This window comes from Syngnathus acus, chromosome 21, assembly GCF_901709675.1.
Source record: "Syngnathus acus chromosome 21, fSynAcu1.2, whole genome shotgun sequence".
Classification (NCBI taxonomy): domain Eukaryota; kingdom Metazoa; phylum Chordata; class Actinopteri; order Syngnathiformes; family Syngnathidae; genus Syngnathus; species Syngnathus acus.
In genome coordinates this window covers 3,734,353-3,757,232 of record NC_051105.1, presented here as the reverse complement: position 1 = coordinate 3,757,232, position 22,880 = coordinate 3,734,353, and the positions used below count along the sequence as shown (strand labels likewise).

The 22,880-nt window shown below is 41.5% G+C and overlaps 1 protein-coding gene across 6 annotated transcripts in view; it reads left to right on the top strand.

The window, feature by feature from the left end:
* The window catches only part of lmo7a (LIM domain 7a), a 44,611-nt gene that overhangs the window by 10,899 nt on the left and 10,832 nt on the right, over positions 1-22,880 (top strand). For 5 of the 6 annotated variants that reach the window (XM_037239919.1, XM_037239918.1, XM_037239920.1 and 2 more), the window contains exons 5-11: positions 5,963-6,069; positions 13,102-13,132; positions 13,485-13,598; positions 14,643-14,850; positions 16,095-16,338; positions 21,546-21,575; positions 22,299-22,416. In XM_037239919.1, coding sequence (XP_037095814.1) covers positions 5,963-6,069; positions 13,102-13,132; positions 13,485-13,598; positions 14,643-14,850; positions 16,095-16,338; positions 21,546-21,575; positions 22,299-22,416 — 852 coding nt within the window. The remainder of the gene's footprint in view (positions 1-5,962; positions 6,070-13,101; positions 13,133-13,484; positions 13,599-14,642; positions 14,851-16,094; positions 16,339-21,545; positions 21,576-22,298; positions 22,417-22,880) is intronic. The other variant, XM_037239917.1, reaches the window with a different exon arrangement.

Here is a 22,880-nt window from a genome sequence, read left to right as displayed (position 1 = left end):
AGCTCTCTCTTGTGGGAGTAATTGAGTCCAGCTGCTTTGTGGAATCACAGAACGCCCCCATGCACACACACACACACACACACACACACACACACACACACACACACACACACACACACACACACACACACACACACACACACACACACACACACACCGAGTCAATCAACATACTGGGCAGTGGAAGCAACACTGGATACAAAAAGTAAATAAGACCACAAGTCGTACAAAATAATGGGAGACTTCAGGAAATCCATCCATCCATCCATTTTCTGTACCGCTTAGTCCCCACGGGGGTGCTGGAGCCTATCCCAGCCGTCATCGGGCAGTAGGCGGGGGACACCCTGAACCGGTTGCCAGCCAATCGCAGGGCACACAGGGACAAACAACCATACGCACTCGGACTCACACCTAGGGACAATTTGGAGTGCTCAATCGGCCTACCAAGCATGTTTTTGGGTTGTGGGAGGAAACCGGAGTGCCTGGAGAAAACCCACGCGGGCCCGGGGAGAACATGCAAACTCCACACAGGGAGGGCCGGAGGTGGAATCGAACCCGCACCCTCCTAACTGTGAGGCGGACGTGCTACCCAGAGCGTCACCGAGCCGCCTGACTTCAGGAAATGATTTCATAAAACGATTTCAACTCAGTGAGCAGCTGATTGTCTTTGTAGCTTGTTTTGTGACGCCACCACAAAAGGGTTACAGTGAAGGTAAATAGTGATGATAACCATAGAAATGGATGTTCAACACTTTATGCCAGCAAATCTCTTGGAACTTGAGGTCAGTGAGCATCTGAAGGATTATCTCCACGCTTTTTCATTCAATGATTGCTTGCATGTTTGTAAAGTGGGTTTTAGTCAAAACAACTTTTAGCTTCACGTTTTACACATTAAACACAATCCATTAACACATTGTCAACTTAACTCATTTTTACACTTGTTATGACAGTTAGGAATGCTAAAGTGTGCCTGCGCCATCATGAATATTATGACATGAACAAGCATTCCCGCACCTTCCCCACACAGGCAACGCCAGCTAAAGCAAAGTATCCTGCTGGATCCGCTGCGGTATTTTCCGAGACTTGGACCGCAAACCTTTTGAAACCAACCCGGTCGTAAATTGTGCAGCGAATACACAGGAAAACTCCCGCCTGGACGGCAGCTATTGCGCACCGCGAACCGCACAGAGAAAAGACCAGCGTCCTTCCAAGCTAACTTGGCTCAACTGGGAGCAGAAGTGTAGATTTTTTCTCCTCAATATTTTTGTAGCCACTCATAGTCCTTTTAAGGACTATTGATGTACCAATTGTGTGGTTTTTAAGCATATGAAGCCAAATAAGGTAAAAAAGTTGGAAAGGTAAACTCTCACAGGTTTGAAATCTGGTCAGCTTCTAATGACCAGCAGGGGGAGACTTGCAAAAAAATAGTGCCCCCAAATGTGAACATGAACACAGCGAAGCTTGAAAGTCAAGTCAACTTTCTTTGTGTGGCCCTTTATTACGAAAAAGCTTCACAAGCCCACATTTGACAAAGATTAGCGGCATCCACTGATCTAATCTCTCCAAAGGAAAAAGCGTTAACACTGAAATTTGTGATTTTATTCCTTCCTCTTGTTTAAAGAATTAACAATGCTTAAAAATATTTTTGGCTGCAAATGAAGATTCAAACAACAAAGACGGTATTGTGTTGGTATTTTTTTCAACTCTTTGAAAAAAAATTATTACAAACAAGAAAAAGGTATATACTTTAAAATTGACTTGTTTTTTATTTTTTCACTTCTTTTAAAAAATATAACTTGTTAATGTTGAAAAAGGGAGATGTCCATTCATCCACCCATTATCTGTACCGCTTGTCCCCACTAACAAAAAAAAAAAAAATCATACATAACAAACAATAAATAAATACAGGCAAGTCAAATTCAAACAATAATAATAAATAATAAAATAGTACAAGTAAAAGTACACAATTTTCATTTCGGATTATATTATTGTTATGCAATCAACTTTGTGTTTTCTGAAAGTTGTAGTCATCCAGATCAAATTCAGGCTGCGGTGTTGGAACAACAAAAACCTCCAGAAAGGAAAGAGGAGAAAAAAAAAAAAAACTCTGCTTTTGCAGAAAATTTAGTAACATTGGCTGCAGAGAAGAATTCTTTTGGTTTTCTTTTGGGAAATTTTCCCAAGTCAGCGCAATGCTCTGCCTTGTGTTGCTGCAAGAAACAGCGAGCTGTGGTAACATGAAGCGAGCCCGTGTTTAGATTTGGCTTGATGAAGGGATGAACCAGCTCGGGTTGGATACGGTAGACTCCCGATTCCTGGTTTGATACCCAATTTCCTCTCCATCGCATCAAAGTATCCACCAGCAAGAAAACTAAACCCCCACTTGGTCCTGATGCTGCGTCATCACTGTGGAAATTAACTGTTTATTTTGCTTTGCTGCCATGGCAACAAGAAAATAGTATTTTTTACTGTTACTATTAATAAAGTGGAGTCTGTTCACTCGTCCATTTTATTAGCAATTTTTCCTCACTGGAAATGATTCACAGAAAAGCTGTTAATGGGTGTATGTGATTTCTGGATTCAGGCCTCCATATCTAACAGACATTTAATCATTATTGAAGCCATTACTTGTGCCAATGACAGACAACTGCCAACAACTTGTTCCCTTCACAGAGAGAATATTTTAAGGACCTGAACTATGCAGGCTGCTATTTTAATAGCATTGAAGGCTGAAGTTCACTTGAGACTAATTGCAGTGTTTGTCCGTTTTAGGCCCAAAACTGCTGCTGCAGAAAAGAGAAAGTCGACCACAATGTGACCAATGTATATGTAACGGACCCGACACAATCCGTCTGAAAAGTCTGCGTGTCAATAAAAAAAAAAAAAGATACTTTAAGTCTTCATGAAAAGGATTAGTGGGTGGACAAGGCATATTTAGCAGGATTAAAAGCGGATGCGTGGCAGCGTGGCATTCCAAAGACATTGTTACAGTGTGTCAGCAATTGTGTTCATAACAAAGTTACATCAACTTTAGTTTTAATAACTTTGAAGGCGATTACAATGTTGGTAAGAAAGGCTCGGTGGAAGTTTTTTTTTTTTCTAGCAGGAAGAAAGTTTTGTTACCCAACTTCCACCTCAAAGGATATCTTGACTGGTCACATGTCAATCACAGTATTAAAATGATTGAACCAAATCAATGAAAATAGCAAACAAATAACGGCCATTTACAGAAAAATTGACATGTCGTACAATGGCACTTTTACTTAAGAGTGACCCAAGTTACAAGTTCTTCAAGATATGAGCCAGAACCTTTTTTTGGAGCACGCTAACGCGCTAGGTTTTGGCAGCAACAGCATTGACTAATGTTAATAATCAATTTTTAATTCTCTCTAAACCTTGATGGCATAGCAGTTCAAATCCCAGTTCTGGCTGTCCACAGTTGAAGTGTCCTTGAGACTGAACCTTAAATTGTCTGGAAATGAGAATCAATTACTTACCTCTGTAAACAAGAAATAAATAAATAGATTTATTGGGGATTGTGGTCATTTTGCTACATTCTTGACCACAAGCTTTTGTTTTTTCGTCTACATTCATAGAGGATCTTTTTTACACTCAAACAACCCAGAAATCAAACTTGCGACATACTTGTGCTCGGGCGCAGTTTGCGCTGTTTTGTCAGTCAGTCGGCTCATCAAAATTCTGGAGATGAGCCGAAGAAGGCGAGGTGGATAAACACCTTAATTAGTTTGTGCATGTGAACTATGTTAGCGATGAAGAACAGGATGTCAGCCTGTGGCCCGTGAGCCGCATATGGGCCTACAATAATGTTTAATCTCCCTGTGTAATTGTATCATCAAATAAAACGAGACTATAAATGTCAAAAAATAAACACACAAGCCCAGATGCTCAGCACAATGCATTCTTATACGCCGCAATTTGTTGCAGTGCTTCGTTTTCTGTCTGCCCGCAGTCTCCTCTTGGATAAAACGTGTCTACTTAGAAAAAAGTAAATATAGCAAACACCTGTTTCCTTTCATTGTTGTGTTTGTTAGAGTGTCTCTTGCCAACTGGTATACAAAAATAAACAGATGTGAACATTTGTTTACACTGTTGCTCTGAACTGTGCCTCAAAAGTTGAGAGGTCCTGGGTTCAAAAGTTGCCTCAGGCCTTCCTGTTTTAAGTTGGCATATTCTTCTCAGGCTTGTGTGCGTTTTCTTTGGGTAGTCCAGCTTCCTTGCACTTTCCAAAAACACACATGTTAAGTTCCTGTGCAATGTAGCAATCCTGCCACGTCCAGCCCATGCCAATCTGAGCTCAAATCTGCACCGCCACCGCGTCACCTTGCTAAAAGCTAGAGCTACAAATCCAGTGGCCAGCATCCGCTTTGAAAGCTCAGAGGAGTGAGATTTTAACCAATGTACATTCACACTGGGCAAGATGGCATCCGCCTGGAACACTCCAATTTGTCTATACATGTTGGAGTGTGAATGGTTGTTTTTTCAATGTAACTTGTGATTGGCTGGTGAGTAATCTAGGTTTTGCCCCTTCGTCTTGATCAAAATCAGCAGGGATAGGCTCCAGCTCACCCGCAACCCTTATGAGGACATGCACTTTAGAAAATGAATGAATGAGAAATAAATCCCTATATTTTATGGCAAACTAATCCAAGCCCACAATATTTGTTTGTGACATCATAAATTTGGAGTGCCAAACTGAAATTGTGCACCACCCGTCTTGCTCAAGTTAAATTCCAATGTAGGGGATCTGTGTTTTATTGGTTACCTTTAATTTTACATATTAATAATTGGATAGTGCAGTTATTACAAAGACAGCATGGTTGGGTAATTGGTCTGTGTGCAGCTACAGTGGCTTATGGAGCCAGCATGTTTTTGCCTATTTAAAGCTAGAATCTACCCAGCAATTACACCAGACCATGATGATGTCATTCCACGTCCTCACTTGGAACTCACTTTAGCTCTGTGGGAATTGTATAATGTTGTATATTTACATGTAAAATGATTATCAAGTCTCCCTTCATGCGAATATTTTATTTTTATTAGTGTCTCTCCCCTTGCATGTTGTGGTAACTATCTCCAAAATAAGTCGCCACCACAGATTCCACAGGTTGTGTATTTATTCTCCCATATAACTAAACTCTAACTTAAAGAAATCAATTATTATTATCAATGTTACTATTAAAAATATAATACAAAATAATGATTATATACATAAATAAACCAGCAATTCAAAATCAATCAATGATAGGTAAGATTTGTATCTATTTATTTTATTATATTTTGGGTCAGACGAAATCAGAGTAGTCAGGGAAAAATGAGGGACACGTTTCCACTAAATATAATTTTAAAAAATGACGATCACAACACGCACGCACGCACACACGGTAAATTTTACATTTTTTCTTAATGTTATTGGTCAGTGCACACATGTTTATACTTTCTTGATACATTTAGTAATGATAGTTTAACATATATTTTTTTATGAATAATTTCAATCCTTTCTATATACACAACTGATACAATTAATTGTCCCTAAAGTCGATGGAAGACGTTTTTTCTTTCACCGCAACGTTTCGTAGCAACCGTCTCCCAAATAGGCCGCTGCACCTCAGATTCCACAAAAAGGGTGTGAGAAGGAGCGCAACCATAACGCCTTGTGACGTCACACTTCCTCATTTTAGCCACACCCGTGCCCTGCCTACAGGTGGCGTTGCTGCTGTCAGTCAGCCCCCTGTCACATGGTGCCACTCCTCCCGACACTCAACTGCGTGTTTGTTATGCACACATGCTCCTCCCTGCCTTCCTGCTTGCGCGATATGAACTTTGGAAGCAATGAGTAGTCGCCAGTGCTGCAAGAAAATTCTTGAGTGATTCCTTTTTGTGTGTGTGTGTGCGTTGGTGGTGGACAGCCCTCATCTGTGCTCTCTTGTTCTCATCCATCCAGGACAACATAAACGTCTTCCTCAAAGCCTGCCTCAAGCTCGGACTCAAAGAGGCACAACTCTTTCACCCCGGGGACCTCCAGGACTTGTCGTCAAGAGTCACAGTCAAGTAAGTGGCTGACTTCTGCTTGTATTCTTTTTGTGTGTGTGTGTTTGTGGTATTGTGTATGAATGAGACTTTGAATGTGGTTCCGCACTGTTGCACGCTCGCACAACATGTGAAATGTTATTCATTATAATTGGCGTCATTGGCAGTTGACAGAATAGCCTTAAAACTACCTCGCCAATTTGGAAGAAGTCTCATTACAGATGGAAGCTGTTGAATTCAGATCCAGAAATATTTTTGTACTATTGTTAAAATGTAGTTTTTTGGATCTTTAATTATTTACATCACAATTCAAGTTAAAAAAAAAAAAAAAGGCATGTTTTTTTGCAGGATTATGCTGGAATATTATTAAGGGATGGGACATGGGTTTAGGAATGGTTAGTGATATGGTTTTGGTCCAGAACTGAAATCTATCTACATATCTATCTATATATATAGAGAGAGATTATTTTATTATATGTTTCACATTGCTGGCAGCAGCATTACATAAAAATGACTAACCCTGGAAGACCATTTGATATGGTAGTCCCATGATTCATTTATCACCTTTGTTGAGATTTTCGGTGGACATTTACATTAATTCCAAAAAAGAAATGGTTTGACCTTGAACAGTACTGCTCTGTGTAGCATTCATTGTGTGGCCCCAGGAAAAACCCAATCAAATATTTTGTATGCCTACATGTTCACTGCAAAACAATTATCAATATAAATTTTTTGATTGAAAAGTGCATGAATTTTAATGAGGAAAGCAGGTGTTTGCTTCAGGTGTGTTATCTACTGTATGAATGTGCACAATATGGTTGCTGGTCCAAATTCAGGTTGTTTGGCTTTGGTGGGGTGCAGTTCGAGTTTGACATGTATTTTCATGTTGGAACTATGAGTAATGGATGATTAGTTGATGCACTCGCCGGCGTGTTTTAATCTTGTTACTCCCTTTGGTATGTCGGTTCATATAGTGCCCTCCAAAGGTATTGGAACAGCAAGGTCGGAGGCAGTAAAAGTATTTCAAATGACATCTGTAACAGTCTCTTGAAGTCAATGGCAGTTATTGCAAGTGAGGTTTTATGCCACCATATTAAAAGCAAAAGAATTGAGCATGCCGTTCCAATACTTTTGGAGGGAGCTGTAAGTCAGTTGAGAGGAATGAAAGTAAGGCCCCTGCCCTGGGAGCAGGGACAGTGCAGCAATACAGTACAGTCAAGTCAATGACATTTCGACAATGTTGTAGTTTTGGGAGTGTGGCCGGCCCGCAGAGTGGCATGTCGAACAACCTGTTCGCTTTTTGCATTCAGGTGAGCGTGCGGGAGGGAGCTTACTCGATGAGGCACCCTTTCGAGGGGATTTCGGATTTTCATGTTAGGCCTTGGGCTTTTTTACCTGTTCTACACAATTGCTTGTCTCATTATGTTGTTATTATGGGGCGTTTTTTTTCCCCAATTTCTCTCCAGTTCTACTGATGTAGGCGGATTTTTTTTTTTTTTTTTTTTAACTTAAAGGTACTTATGACCTTTGGTCTTTCCTGCAATCCGCTTTTTTTCCCCATCATCCACTGGATTAGCCATGTTTCGTTGATGCCAAAGGTGATGTTGAAAGCACATAAGACACAGAGATCAACGATATGTACACTAAACAAACAAATCTGTCAGGTTATCGTGGCACACCTTCCAAGCTAACAATGATGCCCTATGCTACAACATGATATCAGTGCGTCAAACACTTTCTTTATGGAGTTTTGGAATGACTCGTATTCCTGTCGCTTATCTTTTTGACCACTACCGCCATTGCCGTTTTGTTTCATGTCTTCTTTATCGTCTTTGGATATATGTTGATGATGGTGTGCTACAAAGATGGCATAAAATTCATTTTCAGCCACAAAAGAATTATCTGATAAGGAAGTATTGGAAGTGTATATATATATATATATATATATATATATATATATATATATATATATATATATATATAAAAAGTATTATTTAATTTAGCACTTTTCCCCTCTGCAGCATCTCCACCAGCCCCTTTATGAGTGGAAACAAAAGGTGCACTGCATTTCTACCAATGGAGTTTTTGTAATTTACAAGTGCACTTTGCTATTGCACTTGTTTTGCAGTTCTCTTTGCCACCGTGTGATAAAAATGGAGATGAAGCGGACCCCCTGTCCTATTATTAGGCTATCCGGAGGGTTGCTTTGACCAGCAAGATTGATCGGAATGGTATCGTAACTCTGTAGAGGAGCTTTAAATAGCGTCCTTTCCTCACCCCCCGCTGCATTCTGCAATACATGTGAGGTTAAATTTGCATCTGTGTGTGTTTTGAGAGTGTTTTGTTCAGAAAAGAAGTATGTTTTTGAATTTTTGGGGGAAATAGAATTGTGTCGGCCATGTTGCCCCTGACAGGAATTTATGAGCCGAGATAATGTAACTAATAAAACAACAGGTGGGGAGACGAGGAGAAGATAATGTCAAGCGTATTCATTTAACTTGATCAGAGCGCGGCAAGAGAAAGTCTTCAAACAACTGTCCTTGCTCTGTGTCCAAAAGCTTTCACCCCCCGTGAAGCCATTGTACCTTGCGCTATTCTCAATCTGAATTTCCCTTTTACGCTGTGAATAAATAAATACAAGACCGATTATTGAGAATAGGACATGCTGAAGGTCTGCTACAAGTTGGTACAGCAACCCCAGGTCAATGTGAAGCTCTTTGCGATGATTGAAGGTTTCCAACTGCTGCATGTGTGCATATGTGTTTGGGTTTTTAAACAAACCGTGACTTTGGCTTGTGTGTAGAATGGTCACTTCCAGGTCAATTTCACGTTTCAATCTGAAATGCTTTGCGCATTGCTGGTGAAAGTTAAATTTGCATTAGCATTCAAGCTAATTATAGTTTGTAGCTACTAAGGAGTTGCCTGATCCATAGTTGGTACTAGTTATTAGTTGCTAGGTGGGAGTTGTTAGTAGGTTGTGTTGGCTTTACTATCCTATAGTCTATTGCTTGTAGCTTGCAGTAGTGATTTGCATACGAGCTAGCAAGGCATAGCTTCAAGAGAGCGTTCAGTCTTTCTTGGTTTTGCTTCCTAATGCTTTGTATTCTGTTGTATAACTTTCCATTTCTACTTGACACATTTAATAGTATTCCTGTAATGGTATTTCATATTATTCCAAAAATGTGTTGATTTGCCCTTAATAGATAACTCTTCTTCATTTGACACCACTGCAAGCCCAGGAACAAATGCACCGCTGCAAAACATACCAAAGCCACATAGGAAGTTAAAAGCAAGAATACTTTGAACCCTCATCCAAAATATTTCGAGAATTTCAATGTCGCTCGACTGGTTTGCCATCGAAACGGGATGTGTTGCAACCGTATGTCAAACAGTAATCCTTTTAATGCTTGATATGGGCTAGTTTGAAATATTACAAGACTTCAGGCCAGGGTAACAATTGTAACCGTCGTTCTGATGAACTTGCAACATGGGTATGAACTTGTCCCTTGTTGTGGCAACCATAAAAGTATGATTGGACGTTTGTATGCTGACCTTTGAGCTTTGCAATGATTCTATTGCCTCATGCTTGGGAAAGCTACCCTATGATGGAAGAGCTGTTATCAGTTACGTAAAGTAGAGACAATATCAAAAGTGTCAGATACAATAGCTAGTGTTGCGGCAGGGATGATAAGAGCATTTCAGTCTGTACTTTAAAAGATGACTTTTGACCAGGCCTGCTTCATCACACTGGAGGTTGTGATTCACCACTGTGTTAACACCGAATCTTTCCTTTTTTTTTCGGCTGACAGGAAATTTAAAGTCTTCCAGATGAATCATGGAAACTATTTCCCTTCACCGCGGGACTACAGCCTGCAGAGCAGCCTTCAGGAGAGTGTAGCTTCTACTAGCTTGTAGCTTGTGCTGCTACATTGTAGCGTACAAGCTAGTGCCGAGTCGTTTTTTGCTCTAGTAGTTTATACCACCGTTTAACTTGTGCTACTAGCTTTTAGGTTACTCGCTTGTTACTCGGGTAGTCAGTAGCAATTAGCTTGTGTTAACATAAATACTACCTTGTAGTTGCTGACTTGTTTTGTATGAATCGTGATTCTTCCAGTAGTTTGTAATTAGGTGCTTGCACTAAACCACAGCTTCTATCTCGTAGCTTGTACTCGATTTGAGCTTATCCTATTGCTATCCAAAATAGTGTGGGAGTACGTCGTTTTCTTAGGTCCAGAGGAAAGGCAAAACATCATCACATTGTATAGACCGGGGTCACCAAGCTTTTTGAAATTGAGAGCTACTTCTTAGCTATCAATTAAAGAAAAGGGATATCAATTAATCCACAGTTATGAAATAAATTTGCTCAAATTACCATTACTATGGTTATCATGACGTGAATGTTGAATGGATATATGATCAACAAACCACAGCTACTATAATATGCAGTATATCTAACAAATATTATTTCAATCATAATATGTACTCCAGTAATATATTCAATAATATCTATGAATTGAGAGCTGAGTCCAGCATAGTGGGTTTTTTTTTCTGGAACGTCATACTGTAACTGTAAATTACAATGCATGGTAAAATCTATATGTATATAAGGCAAGCTTTTAAAGCCTTAACTTAAAAACAAAAAATGAAAATATCCCAAAACCTTGATGTGCTAGAAAAAATAGTGAAGATATTTTTTCAAATCAATGTCAAAAAAAGATTTAGGGACAGTAGAGCCATCTCTGATTAAAATTTGCCATTGATTAGTGTAATTTATTTGAATGGAAGTACATTACCGCCCCTTGAGGGGTCCACCGATTGAAGGAGACAATGATTGTCAAGCAGACCTTACGCTTTCCTCTAAAGGTTACAAATGAGCAGGTGCATTAGATTTTGTTGTTTTTAAAATTGTTATAGGCGGATCAAACTAGTAATATTCCGGAAGGAATGGTTTATCATCCCAAGCAGTACAGAACACCCAATAGTGCTCCTATGTGAATATGCAAATTATATGGACAAGAGTGACCTGTGAGTGTGTGCGTGGTGTGTTGGGTGTGGCTGCTTCATGTTTTCCTACATGGCGTCACTTGGAAGGCGGCAGTGGTGTTGGCGATGGCAAACGCACCATAAACATAAATGAGAGTGGTATTCGTGGTTAAACACCAGACCTCATTCGTTCCCTGTTTTTACACTTGATGACACAATACGATGCCTGGCACCAGTGCCTCTTCTGTTCAAGTGTTGCATTGTATAGCGTGTGTACGTGTTTGAGAGTGGGTCTGTGCGACTGCAGCTGTGGCAAACCTAATGATGAGGTGTTGAATGCGCCCAGTACAATCGGAAATTGTGCCGTTTTTGCATGATCCACTTTAAGAGTAGTTTGAAGCGTGTGAAAGCATTTAGCTGACTAGCTAACTAACCAACATTTCAATTCAAGGACTTACAGTATGCCGTCATGATGTTCCATTGTTACAAGATGTTATATGTTAATCTGTTTGCGTAAGTGAAGGGATGAGCATGCAGGGAACTACCAGTAAGAAGTCTTTGCAAACATTTGCTTTCACAGTACAACATTATTTTTCCCACACATACTTATGCATAATGACATCCACCGACCACCACACGTTGCAAAGTACAATACAAAGTGTCATATCGGTGACATTGATCCGATTGATAGCAAATCTCGCAGTATCGAACACCTCTATCATTAACCACTTAAACTTGTACAGTTGAGCCCATATTTATTGCCACGAATGTGTGCAACACAAAATAGGCAGTCTAGCATTTATTATATTATAATAATATACTATCCTTGCTTTACGCACCACCCACACCCGAGCAGGTTTATCAGTCAGGCTGCATGCAAGAAGCTAAGCTATTGCGTTCGTGCGTGACAGCACAAATGCATGGGCGTACATTTACGACCTCGCCACTGTTGTACTGTGCGGGGGCCATTATCACTGTTTATGGGCTTCTTTGAATAGAGACAACACACAAGCGGTTGCGACTGTACCTACACAATCAATGTGCGAACAGAAAGTACTTGTTTTCATTCCTCAGATTGACACTGTCAGCTTTGTTAGGTGATGCGGATGATACTCAGCCTTGTTTTTATTTGCACAGAAAAGCCTTGTGTGCTCAAGTTAGCTCAAAGCTACATCTTTACTCAGTGCTACTTGGTTTCACCGAGTCCTTAAGCCAACGGGTGAGATCAGAAACCTGCTACACAAGTGACAAACACGTCATCAAACTGTTTTGTATAGCTAGAAGGTAAATTATCGGTCGGCATCTTCTCATCGAGTGCCTTTCTTACAAACAATACAACGAAAGGAGGTGGGAAACTGTCTCGTCAGTAACAAGCACATGTCAGATAGCCATTTGGTGGCTAGTATGGGAGGCTAGCCTAAAAGTCTACGTCTTCACTGTGTTCTTTTGACAAACACTAGTACAAGGCAGTTTCACAAGTGACAAACATCTTGAATCTAACCCATCACAGCTAGCTAGTTAGCTAGCTAGTTGCCAACACGAGACGCTAACGGGGCAGGCCACATCTTGATCAATGCTGCCGATTGTCAGCACACACAGATGGACTCAATTGCATCACACAGATGATAACAGATGATGACTTCAAAGTTCTTTGTTCACTCAAAAAATGCTTAGCCTTTCTGGCTGGACGGTAGCACGGGAAGCTGACGTACCGTAGCTTAGTTGAAGCTTAAATTTATATTGGTTTCATCCCAATGATTTGATTAATATTGTAGGTCCTTTGGAAAAAAAACAGGGCCCAACAAATTCCCAATGAATCCCAACGTGATAGTGTTTTCAGAAGTGTGCATGTGCGTGCGTTATGTTTTCTCAGTCTTTTGTGTTGGCGTGTGAAGGGCGGGCACTGTAGTCTGGCCTGTGCTCTCACTTTCTAGCTCTTTCAATGCCACTCTTTTATTGTCCACTCACACAGTCACACAAGCATGCACACACACACACACACACACACACACACATACATGTCTACGTCCACACACAGTGACCTCTTTTTTTAAATTTTCACTCCCACAGTGATGAAGAAACTGACCGAAGACTCAGGAATGTGAGTTATGATTTGTTTTGTTACAAATTCTCACCTTGATCGTCATTTAAAATGTATTTCCGTTTGTTATCACGGAGGTTTGTTGTTCACGCTAAGAAACAATATGCTTGGTAGTTATTTAAAAGGCCACATACGTAGAAAACTGATTTTTAAAAAGCGATTAGTACTTGTATGATCTTTTCAAACATGCAAATGGCCCCTGTTATGAAGATTTAGTGTGTTAACTTTTGCGATTGGATCTTGAACCGTTTCTTGCAAAAATCAACAACAAAGTCAACCAGGGAATTGTTCACTTTTTGTGTGTGAACACACAACAAAACCTCAGCTATTTCTTCTTTCTTTTATGCTACAGGTGTTGATCACACTTTACTGGCTTGGTAGAAGAGCTCAGGACGAGCGTTCCTATGATGGACCTTATCTAAATTTCAAGGCATTCGAGGGATTACTTGGCACAGCACTTCATAAGGTAACGCCACATGAGGAGATTCAAACAAGCACTCAATATTGTTTGAATATTATTACAATGCCCTTTCTGCACATTGCATTCCTGTAGGGCTCCCTAGGTACGTATGTGCAGGATAACATGGCTTACACAGGGGAGTACAAGCTAAAGTCATATATCCCATGGCTTCACAAGGTTATTTAAGTCTTGTTTACCACCTTGCTCACTCTCATCAACATGTGACTGAACTGGTTTGAGCACATTTTGTGCATGCATCGGTAATACTGTAATTCTCCTCAAACAGGGATTGGCAGGATTGCAGTTGTGCAATGCTTGTTTGATTGTAAATTGACTTCTTAGTGTTTGACAGTGTCATCCATTTTAGATTATTTTTTGTTTAGTTCAGCTGTCACCAACGCACCAATGCAAATTTTCAGATGATCGTTTGTATAACATTCCCCCCTAAAAAAATGCATTGTCCCATCACTGGTGAGCTATTTTTAGAACAGGGACCGGCTACCCATGTCTTCTTTGGGGGATATCTGGTGCCTACGCACACCACCTTGATGATCCCTGCTTGAGTTATTGGTTAACTTGTGTTAGTTATCCAGCTGTGCAAGCTAGCTTGTCAATTAATTTCGCGATTTCACGAGTAAGATTCAGCTTGTTAGTTATAGCCGTTTGTTAGATGGTGAGCTAGACAATTACACTTTTTTATTTATTTTTTTACCAGATAATGGTGCACATTGAGGAGTCTTTTTTCACAGATAGCAGTGCGCTTGCATTTGAGTAAAGTGAGGTTGTGACCTGGGTATCATACCACTGAAGACAGTGGAGTAACAAAAGGTTATCCAGATATAGTTATTTTTGCCTTCCATAAAAACTATACTGAACTGAACTGTTATTGTTGGACACTGAGGTTTTGTGTAAATGCAAAAAGCGAGAGGCCCATGGCCAAGAAAGGCCATTCTCCACTTGGGAGTGCTCTCATACACACCCACACATTCTGGAAAGAAATATTACAACTGCTTGTAATAATGTTGTTTTTTTGTGTATCCGTGTTGAAAGGCTCTACACGAACTGTCTGGTCAGACAGGCAGCAGCACCCAAGACAGTGGTTTGGGAGACAGCTGGTCTTCGGAGCGAGAGGAGCGGCATCAGTTAAAAGGAAGAGGAGGTGGACACAGGAGAGACGACTCCTTCGACAGTTTGGACTCTCTGGGCTCCCAGACGCTAAGCATCTCATCGGAAGCCACACTCAAAGGCAGCAGCGAGGGTAGGGCATCCTGCTGACAGTTACTCTCTTTTTTTCACAAGTCTACCATAAATATTTAATCTCGTCTTGCTGGATTGTCAAATATTTGTGGGGGCAAGCTGCAAAAAGTTGCTTTCGTTAGGACAAACAGCTGCCGCCCCCTAGTGGTTTGGTCTAACACGGAAAAGTTTTTTGTTGAAAATTGACTTATAATTATCAAGCATAATGAGCATGCTTGCATTAAAAAGCAGCGTAATCATATTATAGTTCATCCACCCCCATAAGATGGGAGGAGTGTGACATTCCACAGTGCTCCACACTGACTTGTAAATGAAATGGATTCCAAAAGTGTGTGGGTGAGGGGGGGCTCCTCCATACTCTTGCCAGAACACAGTTTCCCCCCTTTTATTCTCACCTCCCCTGTCTTGTTTTCTCCAGCCATTGCTATTTGCCTCTTCAAGTCAACCCAACCCAAAAGTTATACTATGCTTTTTTTGGAAGGGCCTACTTAGCTGTTAATCTTCCAGAAATACAGCCATATAGGATGACATATATTTTACATAGCCAGAGAATGTCCTGTGTTAAACCAGAACTAACAACCCATGCTTCCATGCAGCAAATGTTCACATTGTTTCTATATTGTTCAAATAAGGAGAAAAAATTGCCCAATTGTTATGTATATTGGCTTCTACAGTAGTTTCGGGTAAACAATTACTATACACAAGTTTGTATACTATGATTTTAATTGTATACAGACTACTATACGCACATTTTATGAAAATGTCAGAAAAACAAAAAGATGCCATCCAGTCTTGGATTTGAGCCCAAAATTAATCAAGCTTAACATTCAGTTACTAACAGTTTTTCGTGTCCAAAGAAATTGTGGAGTAATTGGTTTTTGTCGGATTAGAAAAGAAAAAAAAAAAAAAACATAACACACATCTATTTTTACATGCATGTTTGTTGAATATAAACATTGAAATCCTCCGACGTGTTTCCTAGTTTGCTTTGTCGCATCACCTTTTCACCAATAAGATGTACACGGGGGAATAGTCTTGTGAAAAAGTTTTCCTATTTTCTACATATGACTTGGCCAGGCATGTTTGATTTAGCTGTTTATTGAGAACATGTTCAGTGACACAGACACTGTGAGGTCCCTGCTTGGCTTTCCTTGTTATTGACAATATTGATTTTAAGATCAGACATTTAAGGTGTTGACAGCTTAGCTCAAACCTTTTTTTCTTTTCTGCACATCCACCATCCAGGTTGTTGCAGTGACGCCGAGGCCGACGCAGCTTTCAGAATGGCCGACAAGGAGTCTCTTAGTTACCGCCGCTCTGTCAACCTCACACCGAAGGTCACAACACAGTTCAACCAGTTCCTGCCCACTAAAGACAAGACCGCGGCATATGTTCCCGCTCCCCTGAGGAAGAAACGAGCTGAGCGCACCGACGACAGCCGACGCAGTTGGGCCAACCCCATGGATGAGGATGACCTCCCGATCACCAGGTACTGTACTAAACCTAAGTTAGTAACTGAAGTTTTGGCTGTGTTCGGAATCACTCTCTAGCCTCTACATTCAGGAATGTCTAACCCGTTTTTGGTGCGGGCCACAAGCTGGTTTCCCTCAGAGGGCTGTAAAGACTCTGAAACGATATAAATATAGAATTCCCTTATCATGTAGTTAATACTTACATACATATACACAACAAATTGATGATATAATTTGTTTTACATTCAGTAGTTTTGTTTGGTCGTATGGTTGTATCTCTATGGATTGTAGGGACACACTGTGAGTTGGAAGTGGTTGTGTAGGGGTTTTGCCATTTCAAAGGCAACACAGTTTTTGCAATTTTTGGTCTTGATATTGTATCATTCTAGCAGGAAGTAGAGGTTATCCCCCGACATGTACATCTAGAAAAGTAGAAAACAACCAATCACAGCAATATATCTCATAATGCATTGAGTTGTAACTTGAAAAAAATATATCTTGGGTGGACAAAGTGCTTTATTTTGTATTAGTTTTTTAAAATACTCTCAAAAAAATATATATTATTATATCTTGTTGAATTGTTCAATACTTTTCACAAAAGGTTATTGTTTCGCAACAACAGTGACGTAATTAATAGCTCACAAGAAAAAATGGATTTTTCATCGAGTAAAGTATAAAGTCCACCATGTATAAAATCGCTATATACTGACTCGGGAGAAAGGAAAGAGTGACTGATTCCAAACACAGTCCATGTCTTTGGAATTTTATATCGTGACTCATTTTCTTCCGATGCCGCTGATGTTTGTCTGTGATGGTCCACGTTGGTACCGGTGTTGTGTTTCCTTCCCGTTTCCTGCAACGTTGCCCTCAGTGACGCCAGGCCGCCCCCTGACAAAAGTCAGATTAAATCCCCCAGTGCTCACCAACAGTGTACCTTTGAGTACGAAAGCGGCAGCGACTCTGACTCAGACCGTCCGGACCCCGATGTTGTTATGGATGACCTGGCCAGCCGACGCTTCCACAGCCCCTCGCCGGCGCCCCCTGCCAACTTTTCCGTACCCATCAGCCTGTCGGTTTTGGGTAGGGCGCCCGGGGGGCAATGGCCGGGGATGACCGTGAGCCCCAGGGTTGCTCGCAGGTCAGAGAAGCATCGGTGTGACTGTGTTGTGGCGAGAGCGCAATCATGGACGCTTCCTTTATGCATTCAGTTTGTTCGTCGTAACATCGGGCAAAATCTTTGGATGTGCTCCTGCTAACTGCTCTGTTTGCTGAGGTTTTTTTTGGTTCCTGTTTTGAGCCAGGTTGGGTTTCAGCTGCACAATTTCATTTGGCCTGCCTGATTATTTTTGTGCACTTTGGACTGAATTTTGGTTTCAAGCTTGCGTTGAGCTGTGTTGAGGATCACCCCGCCCCCCCTTCCTACTTTTGGTTTGCCGTGATTGCCTAACAAACCAAATGCTATCACACGCATGATTGCGCCATCTCTCTGAAGCAGCGGCGACAGTGAGGAACAAAGGGCCGAGCGCCGCCCCCAGGTGTCCACTGAGAGCATTTTCAGCGATCAATACGCCAACTCCGAGGACGAGGACGACGAGGTGGGCTACTCAGACCCTGTGCAAGATGACCTCTATGCCCGCAAGGTGGGATCCAGACACTCGGTAGCAGGCGACGCCTCATACCACAAGTTCTTGCCCAAGTTGTGGACGCCGGAGGAGGACGTTCACATCCGGAAGATCAATTTGGGCTCTCAAAGGAGACCGTGGTACAGGAAGATACAAGGATTCAGGTGTGTTAGGAGCACAGGTATCCAAATCAACTTAGGGCTTGATTTACTAAAGTCACAAATAGCAGGCGTTAAATTACCTGTTCACTCACTAAATTGCCCGAGCTCTTTGCAAAAGCGCTTTGAGACTGTAGTAGTAGAGCGCTGCAAGCATAAAATAACGTTTTAGGTCACGGAATTGGAAGTGTTAATGGAAGACAAAGACAAACAGACACACAAGCAGCCTTATCAAAGCCATGCCATGGGTTCACCTGCCTGAGTGGCAATTGGAAGTGCAGCTATGTGCCCATCCAGTGCATTTAAAACTTGGACAGCTTAACCGGAAAACTGCAGAAGCCTCTCAGACATCCTATTAAAAATTCAACTTCAATTTAGTACGTTTGACAGACTCAATCCTAGTTGTGGAGTTGGTAGATTAGCTTTCAAATCTGTTTGCATGTGCACAGACATATTGAGATTTGTTTTTGCACACGCAGGCCTTTAGTAAACCAGGCCCTATTCAGAAGAAACATAAACCACTTCATAAGGTACACCTCCACCATTTAATGGGCTCTAATCCAAGAGCTGCATCCACAATTCTGCCTTTACAAATGTATCTTGTTTGTATTTGCCAATCAAATAGCTGCAAAATGTGTGCTATAGCTCTTGTATTGGATGTCATTAGATTCTGCAGGTGTACCTAATGGCGTGTCCAGTTTCTTCCTGCTTTCTCAACTCTCCCCTCTATTCTTCCAAGCATGTAAATTTTTGCGCATGATTCTTTGCGTTTCCGCTTCACTAATGTTTCTTTCTTTCTCTCTGTCGCTGCCCCGCATCTTCTGTGTCCCTCCCCCTTCCCCGTCTTTCCTTCCATTCTCGGCCTCAGCCACGAGAAGTCGGGCCCCTCATCGGACGATTCCGATCCTGACGTCGCTCCCCCGCTTCCCTCGGGCCCTTCCTCCCCTCACCCCTCCACGGCTCATAGCGCCAAAAGGTCCATACATACATCCCGACGTTCCACAAAACATCATGTGTCATTTTATATACGCATTTTGCCAATTGGCTGTTTCTACTGGAAAAGAGCAATTTTCTCACAACACAAAACTTTATTGCATAAACAAAATACACAATGTGGACAAAGGTTTCTGGACGCATCTAGCACACTGCAGAAAGTCAAAAGAAAATAGAAGTATTTCTCCCAGCAAGACATTTGACAACCTAAGAGAAGGAATCATGCTTACCACTTCATTTTGGTTGACACAAACCCAGAAGCATAATGCTTCTAATAAATAAGTGCTTTGTATTCGGATCCTGTAACATTTCCACCCACCCCTCCATTCTTTAGGCTTGATAATCAAATTTTTTTTTTCTAAGATACTTTTCAACCTAGTCTACAAATAATACAGCCAATCTGTTCCTTTTAAGAATCGTCGTAAAAACCTTGTAAGCAAAAGTGTGCCTCCCTCCAGTATAAGCTGAACCTAAACTGATTGCTTTGGAGCATCGTCCAATTACTTTTGTCCAAATAGTGCATAAACCTCTATCAATGTCTGTCCTTTTCTTTGTGCTTAGTCTAATTCACATGCATGAACTTATCAGCTTTCTGTCCTTTTCTCTTCTACCTGCCCCGCCTCCTGCAGTCCTCCTATGCACGCTCACAACCCTCCACACCTACCTAAGACCACTGTATTAGAGACCCCGCCCCTGGTGTTTGCCCCAGTAGACCCCACCTCTGGTCCCAGATTGGTCAAATGTCAGCAGTGGCCCCTGCTAGGGCGCCAAGATCCCCGGGAGCCTCCAGATCCTATCGATTATGAGAGCATCATCCCTGATTTGGAGAACGATGACATGTTTGCAAGGCGGACCCTCACTTTCCAGTCCAACAGCGAGCTCGCCACAGTGAAGACCCCTCTGGCTGCAAAGCGCTGCCTTTGGACATCGAAGGAACAGATCAATATTGTGACACAGCTCCATACGGAGGAGGAAGAGGAGGAGGAATTTCCAGACATCGAGCAGGATGATGTGGTCCAACGTCGGGAGAAAATTCAGCAACAACGCCCCCTGTCAGGAGCCCCTGACAACTTCTCCCCAATGGCCATCCCTGAGCCCTGGGACCTCCCTCCTGAACTCAAGACCAGACTCCTGTGCCCGCCGTGCCCCCTCACCCAGGAGCCATGGCTGAACAAATCCACTCGTGTCCGAAAGGAGCCCTGTCCCGAAACGGATGACATGCTGGTCCGCAAGCTTACTGCACAGCACACCCAGGTGTCAGCCAATCAGGCGAGCCCTTCCGTGCCAGCTTCCTGTTGTGAGGACGACCTGCAGAAATGGCAGGCCATCAGGGAAGCTAGTCAGCGGAGACACAAGAAGAGGCTCATGGTGGAGCTGCTAACCACCCTCCAGTTGTAGGAATGCAATTGTTACACATTTAGCTTGAAGTCATTAATTTCTCATCTTTTGTTTGGTCTGCTGCATTCACTGCAAAACCACTGGCAAGTTTCTTGTATTTACTGTTTGTTGTTGCTTTGAATTGGAAGGGTTGTTTTTTTTTTTTTTTTTCCAAATGGAATATTTCCATACAGGTTCCTGTTGACGAGTTAATGGATGCTACAATGTACAAAGGTTACATGTTAGTTTTTTTTTTTTTTTGAGGTGTGTTTTGTGAACAAATATTATGCAGGTTTTTCCCTCAAATAGTGACCTCCATACTACGACTGTTACCACGACATGGGGTGTTTTATGACAGAGAATATGGGGCATCTCTTGGGCTAATGTTTATGGTGGAGTTGAAAGGAAAGTTGGATGTAAACACAACTAAGTTGTGTCCCTTAAAATGATAAGGCTCTCAGGGTTTTGCACTGACCCCTTTTTATTAAAATCAGATTTTATTTTTAAAAATGATCCACCTCCACCAAAAAATATGTTACTCCTAATAGATGCCTGTAACTCTCTGCAGTTAAGTAAATGCGCCCAGCCACTGTGTGAGGAAGTACTATGATATTTGAATGGAGGGTTTTCTCATCAGATTGCTTGTGGAATTGAAAAGAAAATCCTGGTCTCCAAATAAATACATATACAGTCTACTGTATATTATCATCTTGTGAATGCACCTTCTGTGCGTGAAAACCACACAGAGGTGTCGGGATTGGTCGCGAAAACCTTCAGAAATTCCTCATAGCGCTGACGGAAGTTGCAACTCGCACAATCTCTGCAGCGACTACAACATCAATCTACACTTACACAAAGCAACCGTTGAATCTCCGCCGCGTGGGTGTACGGTACTTCACCGTTATTTGTTACGTTTCCAGAGAGAGTCTTGTAAAAGTGAAATAATGATGTCATCCATCTGCGTACACACACCCAAGTGTAAGATGTTTGGCAAGTGGACAGCATCAGGTCCAATGTGACAATATGTGACACTTATGTCTTTCGCTTCCCCCCATTCCTTCTTTGGTTTCCTAGACAACAGCAAGAAAAAGACAGTTTCGACGGGTGAGTTGACACGGGCTGCCAGGAATGTGGCACATTTAGCTTGTTTCATGCTTTTGTGGCTGTTCCTGCTAAATGCTTACCACTTGACTGTGTGGCGGCCATGGTGGGCGCTGCTGGCCTCTGCCAAAAGGTTCCTAAAGATCAAGAGATTTATACAATTTAACAATAGGACACAAGTGTAAGCAACACTTCTCACATAAATACCAGACTGTTTTTTGTTCTCAGGTGAGTTTGTTTGTGTACGGTTTTTGCTTGCTGTTTTGCATCGCGGGCTGGGGCTGTTCACTAACTAGCTGAGCTTTTTGTGCCTCAGAGTGGTCATCTTGTGTCAGTGTGCTATCTAACGTCTGGCCGCAGGACCATCGTGTAAAGTTTCTGGATGATAAATGGTTGACTGTACTGTTTGGATTTGTGGGATACAAACTGCCAAAATATTATGTTGCCATCGAACTATACTACTGTACATTCACTAAAACAAAATGAGTGAGAAAAAAGGTCTTTCAAAGTGTTTTGCCATGCCCATGAAAGAACCTGATTGATTTTTATTTACTGTACAGGATTATTATAAAAACATAATATTTATGAGCAGCGTTGTTCTATGGGAGTGTAATATTTGACAGACAGAGCCATAACTGAGCCCCTGTAACAAAAGCTGCGATTCCTGTTTTTCCCTCCTATTTTTGCTTTTAGTTCTGATTTCTTTTCCTCACTTTGTTTCCGTAGGAGCAAATCAACAAATGACATCACTGAGGAACCTGTGTTGATCAGACGACCGTCTCAATATGAAGCTCTCGAGAAATACCGCGATCAGATTAAGCAGAGTGACGATAAGTGGCAGGATGTAAGTGTGACACCTAAACGCAAAGAGGTGGGAGGGGGGGAAACTCCAATCACATTATTGTGATATTATGATTCACATTTTTTGACAGTCAGCAATAATTAAAATAGACTTCAATTAGAGGAACATTTTGGGAACTTCCTGTGGGTAATCTAAAGATCACATTCAGAACCCGATTTGATTATTCAGTTATGGATTTAGTTCTTAATAAGGAAATCCAACATACTGTAATTCAAGCTCAGTGTTCTTATACTAAACCAAAGAAAAAATAGTTCCCCACATTCTGCATTGTGTCATGGCTGGTCGAGCAGTTCTCTATGTACTGTCTGTCTAATTCAGTTTGATCGGTGCATTGTGGAATAATGGTGCCTTTTACGCTGCATATGGGTCACACAAACCCCTATCCACAGGAGTGGCGAGCCAAGCGGGTGGAGCCTAAAACACACAAATAGAACATTGTTCACTCG